General features: G+C 44.8%; 1 protein-coding gene across 1 annotated transcript in view; it reads right to left on the reverse strand.

Annotated features, from left to right (window-relative positions):
- Positions 1–23,085, reverse strand: part of Pkp2 (plakophilin 2) — a 65,203-nt gene that overhangs the window by 35,094 nt on the left and 7,024 nt on the right. The window contains exons 2-4 of the mRNA XM_048367132.1: positions 12,378–12,490; positions 10,140–10,816; positions 5,033–5,168 (exon numbers count right to left, since the gene is read on the reverse strand). Of these exons, the coding sequence (XP_048223089.1) occupies positions 5,033–5,168; positions 10,140–10,816; positions 12,378–12,490 (926 nt within the window). The remainder of the gene's footprint in view (positions 1–5,032; positions 5,169–10,139; positions 10,817–12,377; positions 12,491–23,085) is intronic.

The raw sequence follows: 23,085 nt of genomic DNA on the forward strand, positions 1-23,085 counted from the left end.
ATGCATGCATGCACACGCATGCAAGCACATGTGTGTACTAGTCCTGGAGCTTGAACCACTGGCACCCAGCTAGACTTTTTTTTTTTTTTTTTTTGGCCAGTCTTGGGGCTTGGACTCAGGGCCTGAGCACTGTCCCTGGCTTGTTTTTGCTCAAGGCTAGCACTCTACCACTTGAGCCACAGCACCACTTCTGGACTTTTCTGTTTATGTGGTGCTGAGGAATCGAACCCAGGGCTTCATGCATGCTAGGCAAGTACTCTAGCACTAAGCCACATTCCCAGCCCTAGATGTTTTCTTAGTCATACAATTCTCACATCATTCATGGGAATTGTGTTAAGGTTAGCAGTCACATGGGGACTAGTTTCTCAACACAAAGCATCTCCTAGTATTACCACAAAAGTATTACCATTAGGTGGGTGCTGGTGGCTCACACCCGTAATCCTAGCTACTTGGGAGGCTGAGATATGAGGAGTATGGCTCGAAGCCAGCCCTAGCAGCAAAGTCTTATGAGACTCTTATCTCCAGTTAATCACAGAAAAAGCTGAAAGTGGCATTATGGCTCAAGTGGTAGAGCACTAACCTTGAGAAAAAGGAGCTCAGGGACAGCACCAGATGTGGAATTCAAAACCCTTTCCCTCCCTCCCTTCCTTCTTCTTTCTTTTCTTCTCCTCCTCCTCCTCCTCCTCCTCCTCCTCCTCCTCCTCCTCCTCCTCCTCCTCCTCCTCTTCCTCCTCCTCCTCTTCCTTCTCCTCCTCCTCCCCCTCCCCCTCCGCCTCCTCTTTCTTTCTTTTTTTTTTTTTTTAGAGATAAGGCTTGGCTGTGTAGCCTAGGCTAAGCTCAAATTTGAGATCTTTCTGCCTCTGCCTCCCAAGTGCTCTGATCAGATGTATGCTACCACACCTGGCCTTGGAAATGCTTACTTTTTTTCTTCAATCCCACAAATAAAATTTTCAATTTGATATATGATTTCAAGAAAAACATCTTCAGGAGGATTGAAATGTAGAGAAGAAAAGCAGCAGCAGATAACGTGTTCTCTGAGCTGAGTGAACCCTGAGGTGTGTGTGTCCGTGGCACAGGGATCCGTGTTCTAGAGCTGTAAGTTGTTAGCATTGGGGCCACAGACGAAACCAGAGGAGAGGAGGACTTGGTTTGGAGACAGCATCCAATAAGAAAAGCCAAAGGGGGATCCGGCTGGAGGTGAGCCCAATTACACCATAACCAACAACCCTCTTCCACCAACAACTGGTCATGGCAACATGTCACCCTAACTTCAGGGAAACTGAGGCTGGGAGGACTGCAGTTCTAGGCCAGCATGGGCAGAAATGTCCATGAGACTCCATCTCAGTGGAGGGATGTTGGGGATTCAGCTTGGCCTCAAGGGGGGAAGGGCGACTAGGGCTCCCTTAGAGATGCTGCCCTTCCCCCAGCCCTGGGGCAGTGTGGAAGGGAGCCCCTCCCACCTTCCGGCTTCAACCGGAAGAGAAGCAAAGCAACCCCCACTTCTGGGCTCTCGGCCACGTGTGTAATGGCTGGGACCGAAGAAACCTGTGGTCTCCGCCCATAGAGGAAGTTCTGTGACATCACCAGATGGACAGTCCATCAAGCCAATCGTTAAAATCCAGTAGCCCCTCTCCTGCGCCTGCCTTTGGGGGTATAAATTGTTAGCCCCTCCCTTTATTAAACCAGAACGACCCAGAGGCTTTCTCCGGGACACCCACGCGCCTGTGTCTTCCTTGGTATGGGAAGGGAGCAGGGGTCCTGCGACCACACGCGAACTGAGGCTACCTGGGGTCTCCACTCCCACGATTAATCCCTACTGGCCAGGGGACATGAGAGAGCGAGAGAGGACAACATGGAAGAGGCGGACAAGCCCCATGTGGATGGGGGGCAGAGCGAAGCCCGGCAGAGGGAGTTAGGTAAGGCGGCCTCCACCTGTCATCATCCTAGCTCCAACAGAAAGCAACAAGACACCAGCATTTATGTGACTGTAACCCCTCTGCATATCACCTTTATAATAATAAGTTAAAATTTTTTTATTTTAGGGGCTGGGGATATGGCCTAGTGGCGAATAGTGCTTGTCTTGTATACATGAGGCCCTGAGTTCAATTCCCCAGCACCAGATATACAGAAAATGGCCAGAAGTGGCACTGTGGCTCAAGTGGCAGAGTGCTAGCCTTGAGCAAAAAGAAGTCAGGGACAGTGCTCAGGCCCTGAGTCCAAGCCCCAGGACTGGCAAAAAATAAAAAATAAAAAAAAATAAATAAATAAAATTCAATAGGTGAATTGCGGTTTAGGCCCACACTCAGGCAGGAAGCAGTACCCCCTCTCAAAAATAACTAGCACAGGGGCTGGGGATATAGCCTAGTGGCAAGAGTGCCTGCCTCGGATACACGAGGCCCTAGGTTTGATTCCCCAGCACCACATATACAGAAAACGGCCAGAAGCGGCGCTGTGGCTCAAGTGGCAGAGTGCTAGCCTTGAGCGGGAAGAAGCCAGGGACAGTGCTCAGGCCCTGAGTCCAAGGCCCAGGACTGGCCAAAAATAAAAATAAAAAAAAAAATAACTAGCACAAAAAAAGGGATGAAAGTGTAGCTCCACTGTAGAGCATTTCCCTAACAAAGGTGGAATGAACTCAAACCCAAGTACTGTTCCCCACCCCCAATAAAAAGTCCCAGGAACATCAACAGTGAAGGTTGACAAGCTGCTCAGAGGAAACTTAGAGCCAGAAGGATGGGAAAAGCCTAGGATATTGGGCACTGGTGGCTCACACCTATAATCCTAGCTACTCAGGAGGTTGAGATCTGAGAACTGAGATTCAAAGCCAGCCTGGGCAAGAAAGTCCTTGAGGCTCTTATCTTGAACCACCAAAAAGCCATAAGTGGAGCTGTGGTTAACAAATGGTAGAACACTAGCCTTGAGCAAAATAGTTCAGGAAGAGAGCTGTCAGGCCCTGAGTTCAAGCCCCAGGATTGGTATACCCTCCCCCCCACACACACATAAAAAAAGCACTAGGTGATTGCAGGATCAATGAAGATAGAATTTCATAAACAATACAGGGATAGATGGTCTTTTGAGTCCTAAAAGCAAATAAAATAATGACTGGCAAGTTATTGTTGGTTTTTATATTATGATGATCTAAACTTGCTTTATGTCCAAATTATAATTGTTTTTCATTCATAAGTTAAAAAACAATAGCATCATGCTTAGTGCTAGCCAGATTTTGCTAATGTTCATAGATTATAATGATATAATTCTTAGATTTTTTTTTGGGGGGGGGGAATCAATCTTGAGCTTGAACTCAAGACCTGGGAGTTGTGCCTGAGCTTTTTGGCTCAAGGTTTGTGCTCTACCTCTTTGAGCCACAATACAACTTTGGGTTTTCTGGTGGTTAATTGGAGATACGTCTCACGGACTTTCTTGACTGGACTGGCTATGAACCATGATCCTCAGATCTCAGCCTCATGAGTAATTAGGATTACAGGTGTGAGCCACCAGTGCCTGGCTAGATTTTTTTTTTCAGCCAAGCAAATCCACTTCTAGTGTAAATAATTATTAAGCCTATCTTTCATTTTTAGGTCATATTTTCTTTTCTGGGAAAGTAGGGGCTTGAAGTCAGAGCCTCTCATATTTGCTTGACTTTTTTGCTCAAGGCTGGAGCTCCACCACTGAAGACTCAGGTCCACTTCTAGCTTTTTGATGGTTAATTGGAAATAGAGTCTCTTGGCTCTGTCTGTTTGAGCTATCTCTGAATCACAGTTCTCAGATATGAGTAGCTCAGATTATAAGAGAAAGTCAGGTCCCTTGGCTTTGAATACTTTTTGAACTGTGATTTACTCTTTGCTCCAAATATATCATTTTTTAAAACAAATATACAATGACTTATAGATGCCATTTCCAGGGTCTATCCTATAGGAACATTGTGAAAGCATCAAAGATGTGCAAAGCTAGTCATCAAACAATGACCACAGCATAGTAATAAGATAGTTTAGTGAATTATAAAACATTGCTTACATTTAAATGTAATTATAAAACAGAAGCCAAGCATCAGTGGCTCAGGCCTGTAATCCTAACTACTAAGAAGGCTGAGATCTGTGTACTGTGGTTCAAAGCCAGCCTGGGCTGGAAAATCCATGAGACTTATTTCCAAATAACCACCAAAAAGCAAGAAATGGAGCTGTGGCTCAAATGGTAGAGTGCTGGCCTTGAGAAGAAAAGTTCAAAGACAGCACCCAAGAAGTGACTCAGTTCAAACCCCATAACAGTACCCTATCCCCCAAACAGAGAAGACTAAAGGCCAACACTAACTCGGGAAACACTGGAGGCACCTGGGGGCAGCGGGGAGGGGATGAGAGGACAGGCCCAGGCTTGTGTGGTGACTTCTTTTCTAAATTTCTGAACTGCAGGAGATACTTGGTGTAATGACTTTATTTCCTTTTATTTTGAAATTTATTGTTATTATTATTGTATTTGAACTTAGAACTCTGTGCTTGTCCACTACTGCTCCTAGACTACATGGCCCATGCCTCCAGCCCTGCTTTTTGCTAGTTATTTTGGAGATAGGTGCCTCATGGACTTTTCTGCCCAGGCTGGCATGGAACTGTGATCCTTTGGGTCTCATCCTCCCACTCAGCCGGGATGACAGGCATTAGGTCATTCAGCACCCAGCCTAGTTCCTTTTAAATGGAAACTACTGCAGTGAAGATTTTTTTTTTTTTTTTTTTTTTTGGCCAGTCGTGGGCCTTGGACTCAGGGCCTGAGCACTGTCCCTGGCTTCTTCCCGCTCAAGGCTAGCACTCTGCCACTTGAGCCACAGCGCCGCTTCTGGCCATTTTCTGTATATGTGGTGCTGGGGAATCGAACCTAGAGCCTCATGTATCCGAGGCAGGCACTCTTGCCACTAGGCTATATCCCCAGCCCGTGCAGTGAAGATTTTGACAAATTTAAGTAAATGACTGGTTTGGGGATGCCATTTCACCATCACTTAGGGACAGCCAGTGTGGTGGGTGGTGAATGGGCTAAAGGAGATACGCACCCTTTTCCGAGCTTCAGATTTCTGGAAGCATTCATGCTGTATGAAGGTGGCAGCAGCAGAAATCCTGGCGAGGGGCATGTGGTCGGCATCGAGCATGCTCACTGCCCGCTCTAGTGTCATCTCCATGTCAGCATTCCTAGACAAGTAGCCACAGGGTCAGTAGGCTTCCCAATCTGGCCCTCTGGCCTACCAACTTGATCCTAGAGAAGGGACTCAGCAATACTGAGAAGCATCTTGAACACTTGCACCTTGGTTCTTCATCAGCCAAAGAAAACTGATCAGAAGTAATGGGGACCTGGCTGGGCACCGGTGGCTCAGGCCTATGATCCTCGCTACTCAGGAGGCTGAGATCCATGGATCAGTTTTCCAAGCCAGGAGACTCTTTACTCCAATTAACCAACAAAAAGCTGGATATAGGGGTATGGCTCAGTGAGAGAGTGCCAGCCTTGAGCAAAAAAGCCAAGTGAGAACACAAAGTTGAGTTCAAGCCCCAGTAGCAGCACTAATACAAAATATATCACCTCATTTAGTTGATGGGGTATGTTGTATGCATGTATGGAAATGTCACGTCAGTCCCCCTTTTGTACAACTAACAAACACAAATTTAAAAATCTTTTAACTGGGCACTGGTGACTCACACTTGTAATTCTACCTACTCAAGAGGCTCCAATATAAGGGTCATGATTTAAAGCCAGCCTGGACAGGGCAGTCTGTGATGTTCTTATTAACCACCAAAAAAGAAAAGAAGGAAAAAAAGCCAGAAATGGTAGAGTGTAGTACTAGCCTTGAGCAAAAAAGCTCAGGAACACTGCTGGGTCTCTGAGTTCAAGCCCCAAGACTGGCACCAAAAAATAAAAAAGAGCAAAAAAATGAAAAAATAACATCTTTTTAAAAAAACACCTTTAAAAGTGTTGAGGTTTTTCTCACTAGTATTTCTCCTGAAAACAAATTTGAAATATACAGTTTAAAACACACATATATTTAAATATATATGTATAAAAGCCAGAAAAAATGCCTTGCTTTTGTTAAAGTAAGTCCTACAAGTCCTACTTGTGTGACGGACACATTTGGAAAGATAATATTAAAATTAAGTGCAAGTATAGGTCTCTCTGCCTTTCTTTCTTTGAGACTCTTATCTCCAATTAACCACCAAAAAGTTATGGCTCAAGTGACAGAGTGCTAGCCTTAAGAAAAAAACCTAAGGGATAGACCCAGTCCTTGATTTGAAGCCCCAGGACCAGCCAACACACACACACACACACACACACACACACATACACACAGAGAGAGAGAGAGAGAGAGAGAGAGAGAGAGAGAGAGAGAGAGAGAGAAGCTGGAAGTCTTTAACTTCCTTTTCTTGCATAAGAGCAGGAAATAATTTCCTTTTTTTTCCCACTAGTTCTTCCTACTTTAATCTTGTTATACTAATAGGAATCCTTGCTAACACTTTTACCTTGTGAGACCTTCCTTTCTGTGAGAGAAGTGAATGCTTTTCTTGAGTGGCGCTCAAGGCAAGCCCTCACTCATCCTTGGGGGCAGACACTGGAACACAGGCAAGCCTGTGTCAGGATTTGAATCATACAAGGAAACTGCATGGTAAGCAGGGTGAATGAAACCACAATGATGAAAAGATTATTATGGTAGCCCGCTAACCAAATATCCTGCCAACTAAATTTCCTCTGTCACCTCCTAACTCAGATATGGAAAAGACTATTTGGTTTCTTTTTCTAAGGAGGGTCAATAACACAAGCTCAGCATGAAACAGACTCAGAAGACAGACCATAACCCTACTGCACCCCTTTTAGGATTAAAAGGGACCAAAGTCATTTAGGAAAGAAGTGAAGCATAACGGATAGGTGAAGAAATGAGGAAATTATATTATTCTTACAAAATATTAAAAGGGAAAGACTCTTTTGTATGGGTGTGCTGGTCCTGAGGCTTGAGCTCAGGGCCTGGATACTGTCCCTAAGAAATTTTGCTCATGACCAGTACTCTCCAACTTGAGCCACAACTCTACTTCTGGCTTTTTGGTGATTAATTAGAGATCAATCTCATGGACTGACCTGCCTGAGCTGGCTTTGAACTAGGATTACAAGTGTGAGCCACTCTACCTGGTAGATTCAGACATTAAAACCAAGATGATGGAAGTGATGCTGTGGCTCAAGTGGTAGAGCACTAGTCTTGAGCTGAAGAGCTCAGAGACAGCACCTAGGCCCAGAGTTCAAGCCCCACGATGGACAAAAAAAGAAAGGGAGAGAGAGACAGAGAGAGAGAGAGGGAGAGGGAGAGGAAGAGAGAGAGGAAAGGAGGGAGGGAGGGAGGGAGGGAGGAAGGAAGGAAGGAAGGAAGGAAGGAAGGAAGGAAGGAAGGAAGGAAGGAAAGATAGATAGATAAATGGATTCTACTTGCTGGGCACTGGTGGCTCACACCTATAATCCTAGCTACGCAGAAGGCTGAGATCTGAGGATCATGGTTCAAAGCCAGCCCAGGCAGGAGAGTCCATGAGACTCTTATCTCCAATTAACCACCAGAAATGATGCTGTGGCTCAAATGGTAGAGCACTAGCCTTGAGCTGAAGAGCTCAGAAACAGAGCCCAGGCCCAGAGTTCAAGCCTCAGAACCAATTAAAAAAAAAATCAAATCAGGATGAAAACTGAAGCAGATATGCTCCCTCCTACTACACCTCTTTTCCTTCCTTCCTTCTATCCTTCCTTTTGATGCAGGTCCTCCGGCTTGAATTCAGGGTCAGGGCAGTGTCCCTGAGCTTCATTTTGCTGAAGGCTAGTGCTATACCATTGGAGCCACAGTTCCAGTTCCAGTTCTTTTTGTAGTTTAATAGAGATAAGAGTCTCAAATTTTTCTGCCTGGGCTAGCTACTCAGGAGGCTGAGATATGAGGATCATGGTTCAAAGCCAACCCCAGCAGGAAAGTCCTTGAGATTCTTATCTCCAATTAACCACCAGAAAACTGGAAGTGTGGCTCAAAGTGGTAGAGCAGTAGCCTTGAGCAAAAAGACCTCAGGGACAGCATCCATGCCCTGTTCAAGCTCAACATTGGACAAAAAAAAACCAGAAGTAGAGCTATAGCTCAAGTGGTAGAGCACCAGCCTTGAGCAATGAAAGCTCAGGGACAACACTCAGGCCTTGAGTTCAAGCCTCAGGAGCAACACACACACACACACACACACACACACACACACACACACACACTGAAAGGCATGTCTGGAAAAGGAAGTCTTAAATATTATTGGTGTGTGGTGTATGATTTATCCATCTTACCCACTCTAAACCATTGCCAAAGGATTAGAAGTTACTAGACTGATAAGACCATCTATACTTCCCTAGCTCAGAAAGCATACAGCTACAGATAAGAACCACTATTTTTTCTCTTTTAACTCCCATTTCTTGTATGGAGGCAGAAAACCTTTCCCTTTTTCTATTTCTCTGCTTGAATCCTATCACACTAAAATAAATCCTTGCTTAAAAACAAAGGCTAGCACTCTATCACTTCGGGCCGCAGAGCCATTTCCGGTTTTCTGGTGGTTAAATGGAGATAATGAGTTTCATGGACTTTCCTGTCTGGGCTGCTTCAAACTTTGATCATGAGATCTTAGCCTCTTGAGTCGCCAGAGAGAGAGAGACTGGTACTCTACAACCTAAACACACTTTATCTTCCAACTTTTTGCTGGTTATCTGGAGATAAGAGTCTCTCAGACTTTTCTCCCTAGGCTGGCTTCAAACCAGGATCCTCAGATCTTAGCTTCTTGAGTAGCTAGGTAAGCCACCGGAGCACAGCTACACTAGATTTTTCATCTTTCTCTAAAAACTGCCATATTTATTTTTCAAGTAAGCTTGAACTTCTACTGAATTTGTATCCATCCTTTATGGCTCATTTGGATGCCCATGCTTGTAGAAGATCTTTTCTGTGCCTCTGTCCCTGGCTGGAATTGTTTCTTTTCTCCTCTATTCTGCCATAGACCTTCCTGTCTCACATCTTTTCTCTCTTTCTTTATGTAGAAGAAATATTTTCCCTTCAAGAAACCAGAGAGGAGTTCATATCTGTGACATCTAGTCTCTAGAATTTGGGGAAGTGCCAGATGAGATTCCTTTATTTTGTTGTACTGGTGTTTGAAATCAGGGCATTATGTTTGTTAATCAGGTGCTCTACCAGTGAGCCAAGTTCTCAGACCTTCACCCTTTTAAATTTCTTGACATCAAGCATTCCTTCTCTTCTTTGAAATATGATAAGGTATTCTAATAAAAATTATCCTGACACCGGTAGTACATACCTATAATCCTAGCTACTTAAAAGGCTGAGATGATGGAAATTTGAAGCTAGCCTGGGTAGAAAATTCCATGAAACTCTTATCTCAAGGCAAAAATGGAGCTGTGACTCAAGTGGAGTACCAACCTTGAGTGAAAAAACTCAGTAACAGCACCCAGGCCCTGAGTTCAAGCCCCAGTACCAGCACAAGAACCAGGAGTAAGCATTTTGGCTTTTATTTCTAGAAGTAATTTAAACAATGTATATGACAGTGGCTTATACCTGTAATCCTAGCTACTCAGGAGGCTGAGATCTGAAGGACCCTATTCAAAGCTAACCCAAGAAAAATTCTGTGAGACTCTTACCTCCAACAAACTACTAAAAATAAATAAATAAAAGCCAGAAGTGGAGCTGTGGTTCCAGTGGTGGAGCACTACTAGCCTTGAGCTAAAGAAACTCACAAACCAGTGCCCAGGCCCTGAGTTCTAGCCTCAGGACCAGCACATACACAACAAAAAAATAGGCATATGCCTTCTCTATTTCTTAGTGTACTGAGCGACATGCTCTTGTTGAGAACAATCCTTCTGGCTCACATCTAATCCACAACAGATGGCTAAATGTCACATTCCCCACCACCAAGCTGCCATGTGTGCAGAGAGCCTGGCCTGTCTCTGAGGTGCATGAGCTGATCTGTCAGCAAAGCAGCTGCATCTGGTCACTTTGGTCAATCTCTTATCTCTGGAAACTCTGTCCCCTCAAGCCCCAGTGGTGCCAGCTTGGCTGTCACTGCTGCGAGGACAGAATGTGCTGGCAGATTCGGGGTGGGGGTAGGGGGCTCACTCACCCGAGCTGGGAGTCCGTGAAAGTGCTCCTCTCCACGTGCACGCTCCCGCTACCTGTGGCTGCCACCTGGCCCACGGTCAAGGGCACACGCCTGGCCCCCAGGTCCCCAGCCATGCTGGGCCCAGCCTCTCTTAGTGCATGGCTGCTATGGAAGGAGCTCTGATGCCAGGAGGACCTGGTGGCCCTGGTTTGTGTGCCAGGTTGCAGGGACCCCAATGGCCTGCCCTGCCCAGCCATGGGCACTGCACTCAGGTAGTTTTCCTTCTCCAAGAGGTTGCCCATGCTGTGGCTGGTGCCAGGCCTGTGCATGGGAATGCCATCAAAGACAGCATCACTGACCGAGCCGTAGTAGGGCTGCCTGTGGTACGTTTCGTAATGGTAGTGGCGCTGTCGGTTGGTGGCTCCCGACTGGCTGAATCCCACGATATCAGAGCGTGCATAGCGGGGTGTTAGCAGGGTAGAACGCCTGCTGTCTTGGTGGCGAAGCACGGGTGCCCGACCTCGGCTGTACTGGAACTCACTGTGTGAGTAAGCATAGCGCTCAGGGCTGCTGTCCGGGGATACCTCCAGCCTCCGCAGGGGCTGCCTCAGGGACCGGTCCTCCACGGACCTCTGGGAGCTGAACTGGGCTGTGCCTCGCCCCCAGCCACCACCTCCATAAGTGGCCATAGTGCCAGCCTTCTGAAAGACAGGAAGGTAACGTAAATGACACACAAGTATGATTATTTGCCAAGCACAAGGGTTTGAGCTCAGGGCTTTTTGCACTTGCCAGAAAGAGGTTCTACCTCTTAAGCCATGACTCTAATGCTTCTTGCTTTGATGATGATGATGTGTATGTATGTGTGTGCACTTATGTGTGCTGGTCCTGGGGCTTAAACTCAGGGCCCAAGTGCTGTCCCTGAGCTTTTTGGCTCAAGACTAGTATTCTACCACTTGAACCACAACTCCACTTTGGCTTTTTTGATTCTTAATTGGAGACTAAGAGTCTCATGGACTTTTCTGCCCAGGTAGCTTTGAACCTCAATGCTCAGCTCTCTCTGAGTAGGTGGATTACAGGTGTGAGACATTGGGCCCAGCTGCTTTTATGACTGTTGTGTTTGTTATTGCTCCCCTGGGTCTTGAATTTAAAGCCTCACACTCTTTCTTGGTTTTTCACTCAAGTTCTACCACTTGAGTCATTCCTCTACTTTTGACTTTTTGCTAGTTAGCTGGAGATAAGAGACTCTGGATTTGTCTGCCCAAGTTGGCTTTGAACCTGAGATCTTCAGATCTCAGACTTCTGAGTAAACTAGGATTACAGGTATAAGCCTTTAGCACTAGGCTTGTTTGCCTTATTTTTCCAATTGTGTCTCCCTATTTACGCCTAGGTGGGCCTGGGCTGGGATCTTCTGATTTTTGTATCTATATAGCTGGCACTGACAGGCACAGTACCATGTCCAGGTTTTCTTTGGTTGATGGTGTCCTCAAACTCCCTGCCCTCCTGGTATGGAAGTAAGATCTTCCTGTTTCCTGTTAGCTGGAATTAAAGGCATGAAGCACCTCACCTAGTTAAACTCTTGTTCAAAACATGTTTCAGAGGGCTGGGAATATGACCTAGTGGTAAAGTGCTCATCTCATCATGAAGCCCTGGGTTGGATTCCTCAGCACCACACATAGAGAAAAATCTGGAAGTAGCACTGTATCTCAAGTGACAGAGTGCTAGCCTTAAGCAAAAAGAAGCCAGTGACGGTGCTCAGGCCATGAGTTCAGGCCCCAGGACTGGCAAAAAACAAAACAAAAGAAGTTTCAGTTGGCTTGAGTCCTTTGGATATAATTTAAAGTCTCCAGTTTTCTTTCTGTCTTTTCCTTTTTTTTTTTTTTTCCTTTGTCAGCACTGTGCTTAAACTCAGGGCCTTATACTCTCACCTCACATCTTTCTACTCAAGGCTGGTGCTCTACTTCTGAAGCCATATCTCTGCTTCTGCATTCTTATTGGTTGATTGGAGATTTGTGTTCCCAGGTTAGCTTTTGAACGTCAATCCTCAGGTCTCAGCCTCCTGAGATGCTGGGATTGTAAGTATGAATTGCCAGTACCTGACTCCCAGTTTTCTACAGTGTTCACACAAAACCAATGTTCTCAAAATACATTCAGGAAATGACATGAATAGGGAGGTAATCATTAAAAGAAAATCAATCAGAAGAAGTATGGAGATGTTTTCCCGGCTGTCTGAAGTGCAGAGTTTGCTGGCTGGGGCCTCACCTTCAGCATGTCGCTGGTTCTAGGGACAGGGGAACGCACTGGTGCAAAGTCGTTCTCCACCAAGTGCAGGTTGTAGACACACTCTGGAACACTGCTGGTTCGGTGGAGACTGCCTGCAGGTAAGCAAACATTAAAATCATTGAGAAGAAGAATGAACAGCATAACAATCATATATGAAATTTTTAAACACCCAAGGCCAATTACGACTACAAATACATACCGTTGATAATCACTCTTTTTGATGACCAAGCATCATCAAAACATTTAGCTGTGTGCTGATTTGTAATCCTAGCTATTCAGGAGACTGAGATCTGAACTGCATTTCAAAGTCAGCCCAGTGTAGACAAATCAGAGACACTCTTATCTCCAATTAACCAACAAAAAGTAGGAAATGGAGAGGTAGTTCAAGTGGTAGAGCACCAGCACTGAAGGAAAAACCCAAGGGACAGTGAGTACTAGGCCATGAGTTCAAATCATAGTACTGGCATAAACAAACAAAAAATTCTCTGCCAGTATTTCTTTCTTTTTTTTTTTTTTTTTTTGGCCAGTCCTGGGGCTTGGACTCAGGGCCTGAGCACTGTCCCTGGCTTCTTTTTGCTCAAGGCTAGCACTCTGCCACTTGAGCCACAGCGCCACTTCTGGCCATTTTCTATATATATGGTGCTAGGGAATTGAACCCAGGGCCTCATGTATACGAGGCAAGCACTCTTGCCACCAGGCCATATCCCCAGCCCCTCTGCCAGTATTTCAAAGTAAGAGTTGAAATAAAAAAATAAGACAAACACAGTATGAACAATACAGAAGTCTGAGACTTGCTCACTGGTTAAATAGCCTGTTTATTTTACACTTTTGTTGTTGTTGTTGGTCGTGGGACTTTGAACTCAGGGTGTAGGTACTGTCCCTGAGCTTTACTGCTCAAGGCTAGTGCTCTACCACTTGAGATACATTGCCACTTCTGGTTTTCTGGGGGCTCACTGGAGATAAGAGTTTCATGGACTTTGCTGCCCGGGCTGGCTTTGAACCTTGATCCTCAGATGTCAGCCTCCAGAGAGTAGTTAGGATCACAGGTACCAGCTACCGGCACCTGGCTTGTTCTACACTTTTCTTTCATTAAGGTAGAGAATTCTGTGCTCAGAGCAGGAATTCAGGAACTTTTTGAAATAAGTTGGCAATAAATGTAATGGTGACTCAACACTGAGTAAACAATTAGGTCAGTGGTCAGTGTGGTTGAAGAAAAGAGGCGACAACAACATTGGTGGTTCATGCCTGTAATCTTAGCTACGTAGAAGGCTACATTCTAAGAATCCTGTTTTGAAGTCAGCCCAGCTAGGAAAATCCATTGTTTAAAAAACAAATTCAGGGGCTGGGGATATGGCCTAGTGGTAAAGTGCTTGCCTCGTATACATGAAGCCCTGGGCTTGATTTTTCAGCACCACATATATAGAAAAAGCCGGAAGAGGTGCCATGGTTCAAGTGGTAGAATACTACTAGCCTTGAGCAAAAAGAAGCCAGGGACAGTGCTCAGGCCCTGAGTTTAAGCCCCAGGACTGGCAAAAAAACAAAAACAAATTCAGATTGAGCTGATATTTCAGGATTGTGGTTCAAATCCAGCCTAGGCAGGAAAGCCCAAGAGACTCTTATCTCAATAATCACCAAAGAGACAAGACAGACATTCCCAAGTTATTTGGAGAGGGACAGGAATGCAGTTTCTGGTTGCCAGAGTGCTAACACATCCACCTCTACCCCTAATTGCCTAATTAGGTCTGGCTCTCTGTCCTCCCATTTCCCAGGGGCAGACAGGGGTGATAAACAGCTCTCAGGCCTGCAGGGATCCCGAGGGCAGGCAGCTGACAGCTAGTCACTGTCACACTGTAACCCAAGGAGGCTGAGAGAAGACAGGGAAAGGTCAGGGAGCCCTGTAACTTTTAGCCTCTGACCTGGAAGCCTTGCATCTGGACCTCAGTGACAGAAAGAATCTGCAAACCAGGAGAGGTTTTAAGGATGCAATTCTCAAGGGTCAGGCTCCTCCCTGGGCTGACTATACCCTCTGCCTTCAACTCTGTACCCAGTTCTCCCTTCTCCACCCCCAAGTCTACACCACAGGCTTCTGGGGAGGCAGAAGGCTCAAGGCCTCTGCTAGCCTGGGAATGCAGCCCACCACACAGACACTGGGAATGTAACCATCTGGGGAAGGGGTGAGGAACACAGCTTCAACTCACCCCAACCCCCAAAAAGAGAGGTGCTTATACTCAGAGGCGATCATGGAAACAGGCAAAAAATGGCTAATTCTTGATATATATGAAACCAAATTTTCTTGTCCTTTAAAGAAGTAAGTTAGAACCCACCAACAGTGGTTCCTGTCTATAATCTTAGCTACTCAGGAGGCTGAGATCCAGAGGATAGTGGCTCAAAGCCAGCCCACACAGAAAGCCCAGTAGATTCCATTCTGAGTTAACTGCCAAGAAGTAGGACTGGAAGCACAGCTCAACTGGTAGAGCAACAGCTTTGAGCAAGAAAGCAAAGTGACTTTGAGGCCATGAGTTCAAGCCCTAATACCTGTAATAGTGATAATAACAACAGTGTAAATAATAATCTGGAGCCAGGCATGAAGGTAAATGCTTATAATCCTGACATTTGGAACGGAATCAGGATGGAGGATGGCCAAATTTGGAGCCGATTCTGGTGAAATAGCAGAGCTCTGTCCTAAACAAAACAACCATGAAGCCAGGTGTCCATGACTCATGTCTACAATCCTAGCTATTCAAGAGGCTAAGAGCCTGAGATCTGAGGATCACTGTCTGAAACCAGCCCGGCACGAAAGCCAAGTGGAGCTGTGGCTCAAAGTGTAGAGCACTAGCCTGAGCAAAAGAGCTTAGAGACAGCACCCAGCAACCCAAGTTCAAACCCCAGGATCAGAAGGGGAGGGATGGGACAACAACAACAATGAAAAGGCTGAGTTCAGTGGTATCCATTTTAAAATGTAGACAGGAAAAAAAAATCTGAAGAAGAAATTGAAGATGACATAAGGAAATGGAAAGACCTCCCAAGTTCAGGAATAGGTAGAATATTGTGAAAATAGCCATACTGCCAAAAATGACCTACAAGTTTAATGCAATCCTTATCAAAATCCCAATGAATTTCTTCACTGAGATAGAGAAAACAATCCAAAATTCATACAGAACAACAAAACACCTAGAATAGCCAAAGCAACTCAAGGAAAAAAAAGCAAATGCAGGTGGTGTCACAATCCCAGACCTCAAGCTCTACTACAGAGCTACAGTAACAAAAACAGCTTGGTACTGGCATAGAAAACATGCCTGAAGATCAATAAAATAGACAACAATACCCAGAAATAAAGCCATATACTTACAGTCATCTGATATTTGACTTGTGAGGCAAAGATATATGGTGGGAAAAAGATAGCTTCTTTAATAACTGATATTGGGGAAACTGGATGTCCATATGTAGAAAACTAAATCACTATGCATCAACACCAACTCAAAGTGGACCAAAGGCCTCAACACCAGACCTGAAACTATGAAACTACTGCAAGAGTGAATAGGAGAAACACAACTTATAGGCATAGGCAAAAACTTTTTGAAAGAGCCCCATGGGTACAGCAAATAGGAGAGACTTGACAAATTGGACTATATCAAAATAAAAAGTTTCTGCACAGCAAAGGACATTGTTATGACACTAGAAAAACAGCCAATAGCCTGGGAGAAGATCTTTGCCAGCAATGCATCTAGTTAAGGCCTAATATTGAAAATATAGAAGGAACTCAAAAAATTAACTCCCTCCCTGAACTAAAAAAAAAAAAATCAATAAATAGGCAAAGAGAGACTTCTCAGGAGAATAAGGATGCCAAATAAACATATGAGGAAATGCTCAACATCTCCAACCATAAAAGAAATTCAAATCAAAACAACTATGAGATTCCAGTTAGATTGGCCAACATAGAGTTTGAACAACAAATGTTGGCAATGATTGGGGAAGGAACTCTACTACATTGCTGGTAGGAATGTAAACTGGAAGGTGACCTGGAGGTTCCTTAAGAAACCAAATACAGAACTTTCCTGTGACCCAGCCATACCACTCCAGACATGGACCCAGAGCATTCAAAGTGAGGCTTCTGCATTTGTACACCCATGTTTACTGCTGCACTATTCACAATAGCCACACTATGAAAACAACCTAGATGACCTACAACAGATGTGTGTATCAAAAAATGTGGAACATTATACACAATGGAATTTTACTCATCCATCAGAAGGAATAAGAATGTCATTTGCACAGAGTTGCAACCGAGACTTAAACTGTGCAGTAAGTTAAGACACATGTCTGTGACTCTTACTCCAAGGTTAAAAGCATCGGAGTTGTGTTTGGTGGCCACAGGTTTGTATTGGGGTACCACTGATGTCTTCCCCCTCCATGTCTCAGAAACTGTCATGGCTACTGCAGAGAACAGACTTGGTTGGCCTTTCGTTTGTGTGGATTTTGTGACTAGGAAGATGGTTAAAAACCCAAGCCTTCTTTTTAAAGTTGTCACCCTGCTTAAACCAGTAGGGCACCAGCCTACAAAAGCCAGAGTATTCAGAGTAAGCAACCGGGGAATACAGGGAGATTTCAAATGTCTTTAACCAGTCTGTGTGGAAATTTGCAAGCAACCCAGCAGGAGGTGTGACAATCTATCCAGGGGACTCTGAGAGATGCCACTACAGCCTTGCCCAGATCCAACCCATCTCTCCTGTCTGCCTCCATCACACATGACTAACAAAGCCTGCTGATTCGGGATTGAAGACACAGCCACTTCGGATCTGCTGAAGCTGAGACTTTTACATTGTCCTGACCCTTTGCCCTCTTGATTATTATTCACTTGTGTTCTCTTCCACCTGTCAGTAAGGTTAAATGATATGATTTGATGGCACATGGATCTCATTCAGTCTGCTATATTAGTGTGATGACTCTTGTGAGCACCTAACTGGTGGCCTTTGCATGTTTTTTTTTTTTAATACTATTTTGCAGTTAGATGCATTTTGGTAAATAGCAAAAGGGTGCCAAGTTTGTATTCTTGGCATAATGCTAGTGGTTAAATAGCCCAAGGAACTCTAAAGTACTAATCAGTTGTTGTTTAAAGACTCCTAACATCTACTGAGTTTTGTCATTGCAGAAATTGTAAAAATTGTCATTTGAGTTCTAAAGGTCTTCATGCAGTAACTGGGACTGAAGAGGAAAAAGAAATGGCTCTTAAAACAGGCAGCCAGGAGGCAATGTGCCCTCTGAGCTTCAGAGTTTTTCCGGATGCAAATAAAGGCTGAGGTGAAGGTGTTAATGCGGAGGATAGGTAAGAAATTTGGAAGTGGAAAAAAAAAAACAAGCAGCCAGAAGCAATGGGTGGCACCTAGGCTCCAGATTTTTTCAAATACATCCAGGCTTCAGTTTTTCAAATGCAAATGTAAAAGCTAAAGTGTAAGTGTTACAGCAGAACTCTGGCAAGTATTTGTTGGTCAATTCTCAACAAGTTACTGGTAAGCTCCACTCCTATCATTCTCTTGTTGCTTTAATTGGAAATAAAAAGGGCTTTTTTGTAGCAAAGACTCCTTGGATTGCAGTTCGAAGCTAGCCTGGGCAAAAGAAAATCCCTCTAAAACTCCATCTCCCAACTCACCAGCGAAGAGTTAGGCTGGCAGCATGGTTCAAGAGACCTTTCTCTAACCAGCCAAATGCTGGAAGTGTCACCGTGGCTCAAGTGGTAGAGCACTAGCCTCAAGCAGAAGTGCTCAGGGACAGTGCCCAGGCCTTGAGTTCAAACCCCATAAATGCCAACTGGGACAAGCTAGACCTTCAGGATGAGGTCAATCCTGACAACAGGAACCATGGAGAGGAGTAAGAGGAGATGAAGTCTCATCTTAAATGGAGTCAATTTAAACTTGCCCATTCAAAATTAGTCAGAGCTGGGAGATCAAGAGGAATAGTTGTTTACCCACCTAATGTCCATACCTGTCCATTTTCCATCTGGACAGAAACTTGCATTCTTGCCTTTGTTACTTGATGTGTGTGTGTGTGTGTGTGTGTGTGTGTGTGTGTGTGTGTGTGTGTGTGTGTACATCTGGACAGAAACTTGCATTCTTGCCTTTGTTACTTGATATGTGTGTGTGTGTGTGTGTGTGTGTATGTGTGTGTGTATTATATAGGCCTCTGACTGGTTACTCCCAGCCAATTCACTATCCCTAAACACTCCCTTTTTGCCCCCAATCCAGTCATTCCTCCTTCCTTGTAATGGGCCATAATTGGGTTTATGTTCCAAATGGAACTTTTCTGGCTTGTGGCCAGGGTGTGTACTCCCCATGTCATTCATGGTAACTAGTCCTGTGAACTTGTCAGCCCTTTGCCTGACCTTTTCAAAAGTCTCTTTTAATAGGATAACATCCCTCACCCAGGATGCCACCTGGGAACTTGCAGTTCAAGGCCAACCTCTTACTACAGGCAACTAGAGGCTTCACTTACACTGCTCTGCCCAGCGCAGATCTGGATCCTGAAGACCCCAGCCCCAGTGACTCCTTGATGTGCCCAAGCTGCAGGAGGTAGCCAGAGGAGACCATGACACCCATTGGCCCTGATAACCATTCTCATGGAAATGATAAGGACTTTTACCAACCAAACTGTCAAACAAATACTTCTTGGACGGTACCAGACCAAATGAAGAATCAGGGACCACTGACTATTCACCCCTTTACAGCAGCTCCAGAAGAAAGAACCTCCGCCCATACTCCAGGCCTGGTACCCCTCCTCTGTTATTAATAAACAACAAATGGGGGAATGTTAGCATTTCCCTAGCCTCTGGTCCTCAGCAACTCCCATTAGCCCCAGATCCACCCATACCTCATGAGCCACTCCTACTCACTACCTAACTAACTACTTCCCCTTTCCCCCCAGAGAGAAGCTGCCACCTGGATAAGGTGCAGATGCCATGTAGCTCCCTCTCCTGTAGGAACTATGGCCCCACTAATAAACCTCCTTATGAACCTTTAAAAAAAAAAGTCATTTGCAGGGAAGTAGATGGATCTAGAACAATTCAGAGATAAATGAGATAAGCCAAGCTTAGAGAGACAAAATGACATGTTTTCTCATATATGGAAGCCAATCTTACATAAAACTGGGTATAACTTATACAGGTCTCCAGGCATTCACACACAGTCAAACTAAAGGAATACACTCTTAGGGGAGGAACATAAAGGCAGAACTCCACTGAACACTGAACTGGAGGAGGATGGGTGAACAAGTGCAGCCATGGTACTCAGTAGACACTGTGTGGTAAATGAACTACAGAACTTGTGGGCAGGGACGGCTGGGGGAGAGGGAGAGGAAAGGAAACTGAGGGAAAGCAAAGGAAGGAATGACATTGTCCAAAAGAAACATGTTCTTTACTTATGAAACAGTAACCCCTCTGTAAGACACCTTAATAAGAATAAAATTGTATTTTCAAAAATGTAAGAAAAAGGTAGATAGCATATAAACTAAATATATAAATCCTGACAACCAGGTATAAGATAGCTCATGCCTATAATCCCAGATACTCCGGAGGCTGAGATTTGAAGCCAGCCTAGGCAAATAAATCTGAGACTTATCTCCAATTAACCAGCAAAAAGCCAGAATTGGAGTTGTGACTCAGGTGGTAGGGCATCAATCTTGAGTGGAAAAAAACTAAACAAGAGAAGGCGGCCCCGAGTTCAAGCCCTAGTATCAGCACACTCACAGAAGTTAGGACAATCCATAAGGAAAAGACACTAATGCACACCTATGGATGGGATGCCCCCATCTATTTATACCACTCTACAGTATAATGTCAAATGATGAAAATATATAATTTTAGGAATTAAAAATAAATTCCTATAAATGAGTCTCTAGCTCTTGTCCAACTTCCAAGAGCTGATAGGTATGGGGAGCTCTTCAGTTATTAAGGGGCTGCTTCCATCTTTAAGCTCACACTCCTGCAAAGCTAAATCTATGTTCTCTTAGCAGTTTCAGTCATAAATTTAAGGTTGAAAAAGGAAAACAATCTTTTCTGCCCTACAAAAGCAATATGCAGCTGGGCATGGTAGTACATGCCTGTAATTCTAACACTTAAAATGAGATCATTTTTGGATAGTATTTGAAACACAAAGAATGGTTTTTTCCATACTTAAAAAAAAAGAATTTAATCTCTTCTAGAAAGAGAGATAAACTGCCATGCATGTCTAATGTGTGCTATGTCTGATTTGCTCACAGTTTTTACTCTGCTAGGTTTACCAGTCCTGCTGCACTGGACCTTTTCTGGCTGTTTTTGGTTGACACCCCTCTTTAGAGGATGGTTACTGTGCTTTATGGGACAGGGTGCTTCCCATGTCTCCTGAGGTGAGTTACTAAGGGTTATTTCAATTAATGACTCATGCAACACCTAAACTTTTCTTTCCATGTAACGAAACCACAGAGCTTTGATGAAGTCCATTGGAAGGGAAAGGCTGAGGGAACCTTACCCTTCCTCTCCCATGACAAGCAATTGTGGGGGTGGGAGAAATGATGAAGTGTGAGAGAAGCAGGGAGGAAAGAGGGGAGGAATGGGGAGTGGTGAGGGAAGTGGGGGAGGGCTGTGAGGGGTGGGGAAGACAATGAGGGAGGGGGGATGGTGAGGGGGAGGAGGAGGAGAGTGATGGTTCATATGGTCAAATTATTACTAACTATTCAGAAGGTTGCAGTGGTATAGCACTCACAGGAAATAGTAACCTGTCTTCCCTGGTCTGAATACTCTTGTTTTAAAAAGCTGGAAGTGGAGATGAAACTACAATGGTAGATATCACCCTGGACCAAAAAAATTTAAGGGAGGTGCAACAACCTGAGCTCAAGCCCCAGTACTGGCCTAAAAAACTCAATAGGGCTTTTTATTTGGTTGTTTTGTTTTGTTTTTGGTGCCAGTCCTGGGGCTTGAACTCAGGGTCTGGGCACTGTCCCTGCTTTTGTTCAATGCTAGCACTCTACCACTTGAGCCACAGCACCATGTCTGGCCTTTCTGGTAGTTTACTGGAGATGAGTTTCAGGGATTACAGGCGTGAGCCACCAGTGCTGGGCTGGTGTGTGTGTGTGTGTGTGTGTGTGTGTGTGTGTGTGTAAAGAATCTGAAGTTGTTCAGAGATCAGTTAGCAATGGCCATGTGGCTAACTTTCCCTACTGATCTAATTGCTGCTCCTTCCTTCACTCCACCTAACCTGCCAAATGTATTATTACAACCTTTGCAACTTTAATGATTCAACCGGACTCAAACACCTTCTGACCAAGGTGCTAGTGGCTTATGCTTGCTATTCTAACTACTCAGGGCACTAAGATCTGAGGATTCCATTTCGAAGCCAGCCTAAACAAACAAATACAAGAGACTCATCTCCAATTAACCAGAAAAAGCCAAAAAGTATAGGTGTGGCTCAAGTGGTAGGGCTCCAGACTTGAGCTTTCTTAAGCAAAGTGACAGTGTGATGCCCCAAATTCAAGCACCAGTCACACCTGCAAACCTAGCTGCTCAGGAGGCTGAGATTTGAGAATCATGGTTCAAAGTCAGCCCAGGCAGAAAAGTCCATGAAACTCTTATCTCCAATTAAGCACAAAGCAACAATTTTTAAAAACAAAACACTGGATACGGAGGTGTAACTCGAGTGGTAGACCACTGGCCTTGAGCAAAAAGGACAGCATCCAGGTTCAGAGTTCAAGCTTGAACACTACTACTACTACTACTACACCACACACACACACACACACACACACACACACACACACACACAGATCTCTCCTGACAATATAAGACGGAAGATGGTGGGGAAGGCCTCTTGTAGGGTCCCACAAATGGGCTGAGTTTTGTGGGACATGTAAGAGTTAACTAGACAAAGAGGGTGCTGGAGGAAGGGATTAACTGCCTGTGTGTGTTGGTGGGGAGGTGGAGGTGAAATTTGAAAAGCTGCAGGAGGAGCACCATGCCATGCTGAACAAAGATTTGCCTCCAGAGATAACAGCAAGAACCCAGAGGAATGTTGGCTGGGAAGGATGCAGTGAGACTCCCAAAGTTCATTCTAGTAGCTATATGTGGACAAGTGAGCAGGCCAGATTCTAGTAGGAAGAGGTTATCTTATCACCCAAATTGATTTTCACCTCTTAGAGGAGCACTTCTAGCTGAGTCCTGTAAACCCCTTGACAAGTGAGTCGTATTGTCTGGACATTGAAAATACCCTAGTTACACACATTGGGATTTCATGCCCCGCCACCCCCCAGGAGGACAGGGGTTTCTACAGATCTGCACAGTGGAGCCAGCCTGACTACGGGAGGCACACACATGCGCTTTGGTCCCTGAGGGGGTACAGGGGTCACATACTTGCTATGCTCATCCTGGGCACGTGGAGAGGAAGAGAGGTTGTTTCCCATGGAATGCAGGCACCCTCTCCTTGAGCTAATTACCCACACTAACCACTTTCATTTTGGAAAGGTTGATTTTACACTTAAACGGCTTATTCATTCACTTATTCATTCATTAACTGAGTCATTTATTTAGTGCAGATGCTGAGGCCTGAACTCTGGGCCTTCTGTTGCACTTAGCTTTCTCTGCTCTACCATTAGAACCACACCTCTACTTCTGGCTTCAAGCTAGTTATTTAGAGATAAGAGTTCCAAAGGGCTGGGGATATGGCCTAGT

This window comes from Perognathus longimembris, chromosome 1, assembly GCF_023159225.1.
Source record: "Perognathus longimembris pacificus isolate PPM17 chromosome 1, ASM2315922v1, whole genome shotgun sequence".
In the NCBI taxonomy this organism is placed as follows: domain Eukaryota; kingdom Metazoa; phylum Chordata; class Mammalia; order Rodentia; family Heteromyidae; genus Perognathus; species Perognathus longimembris.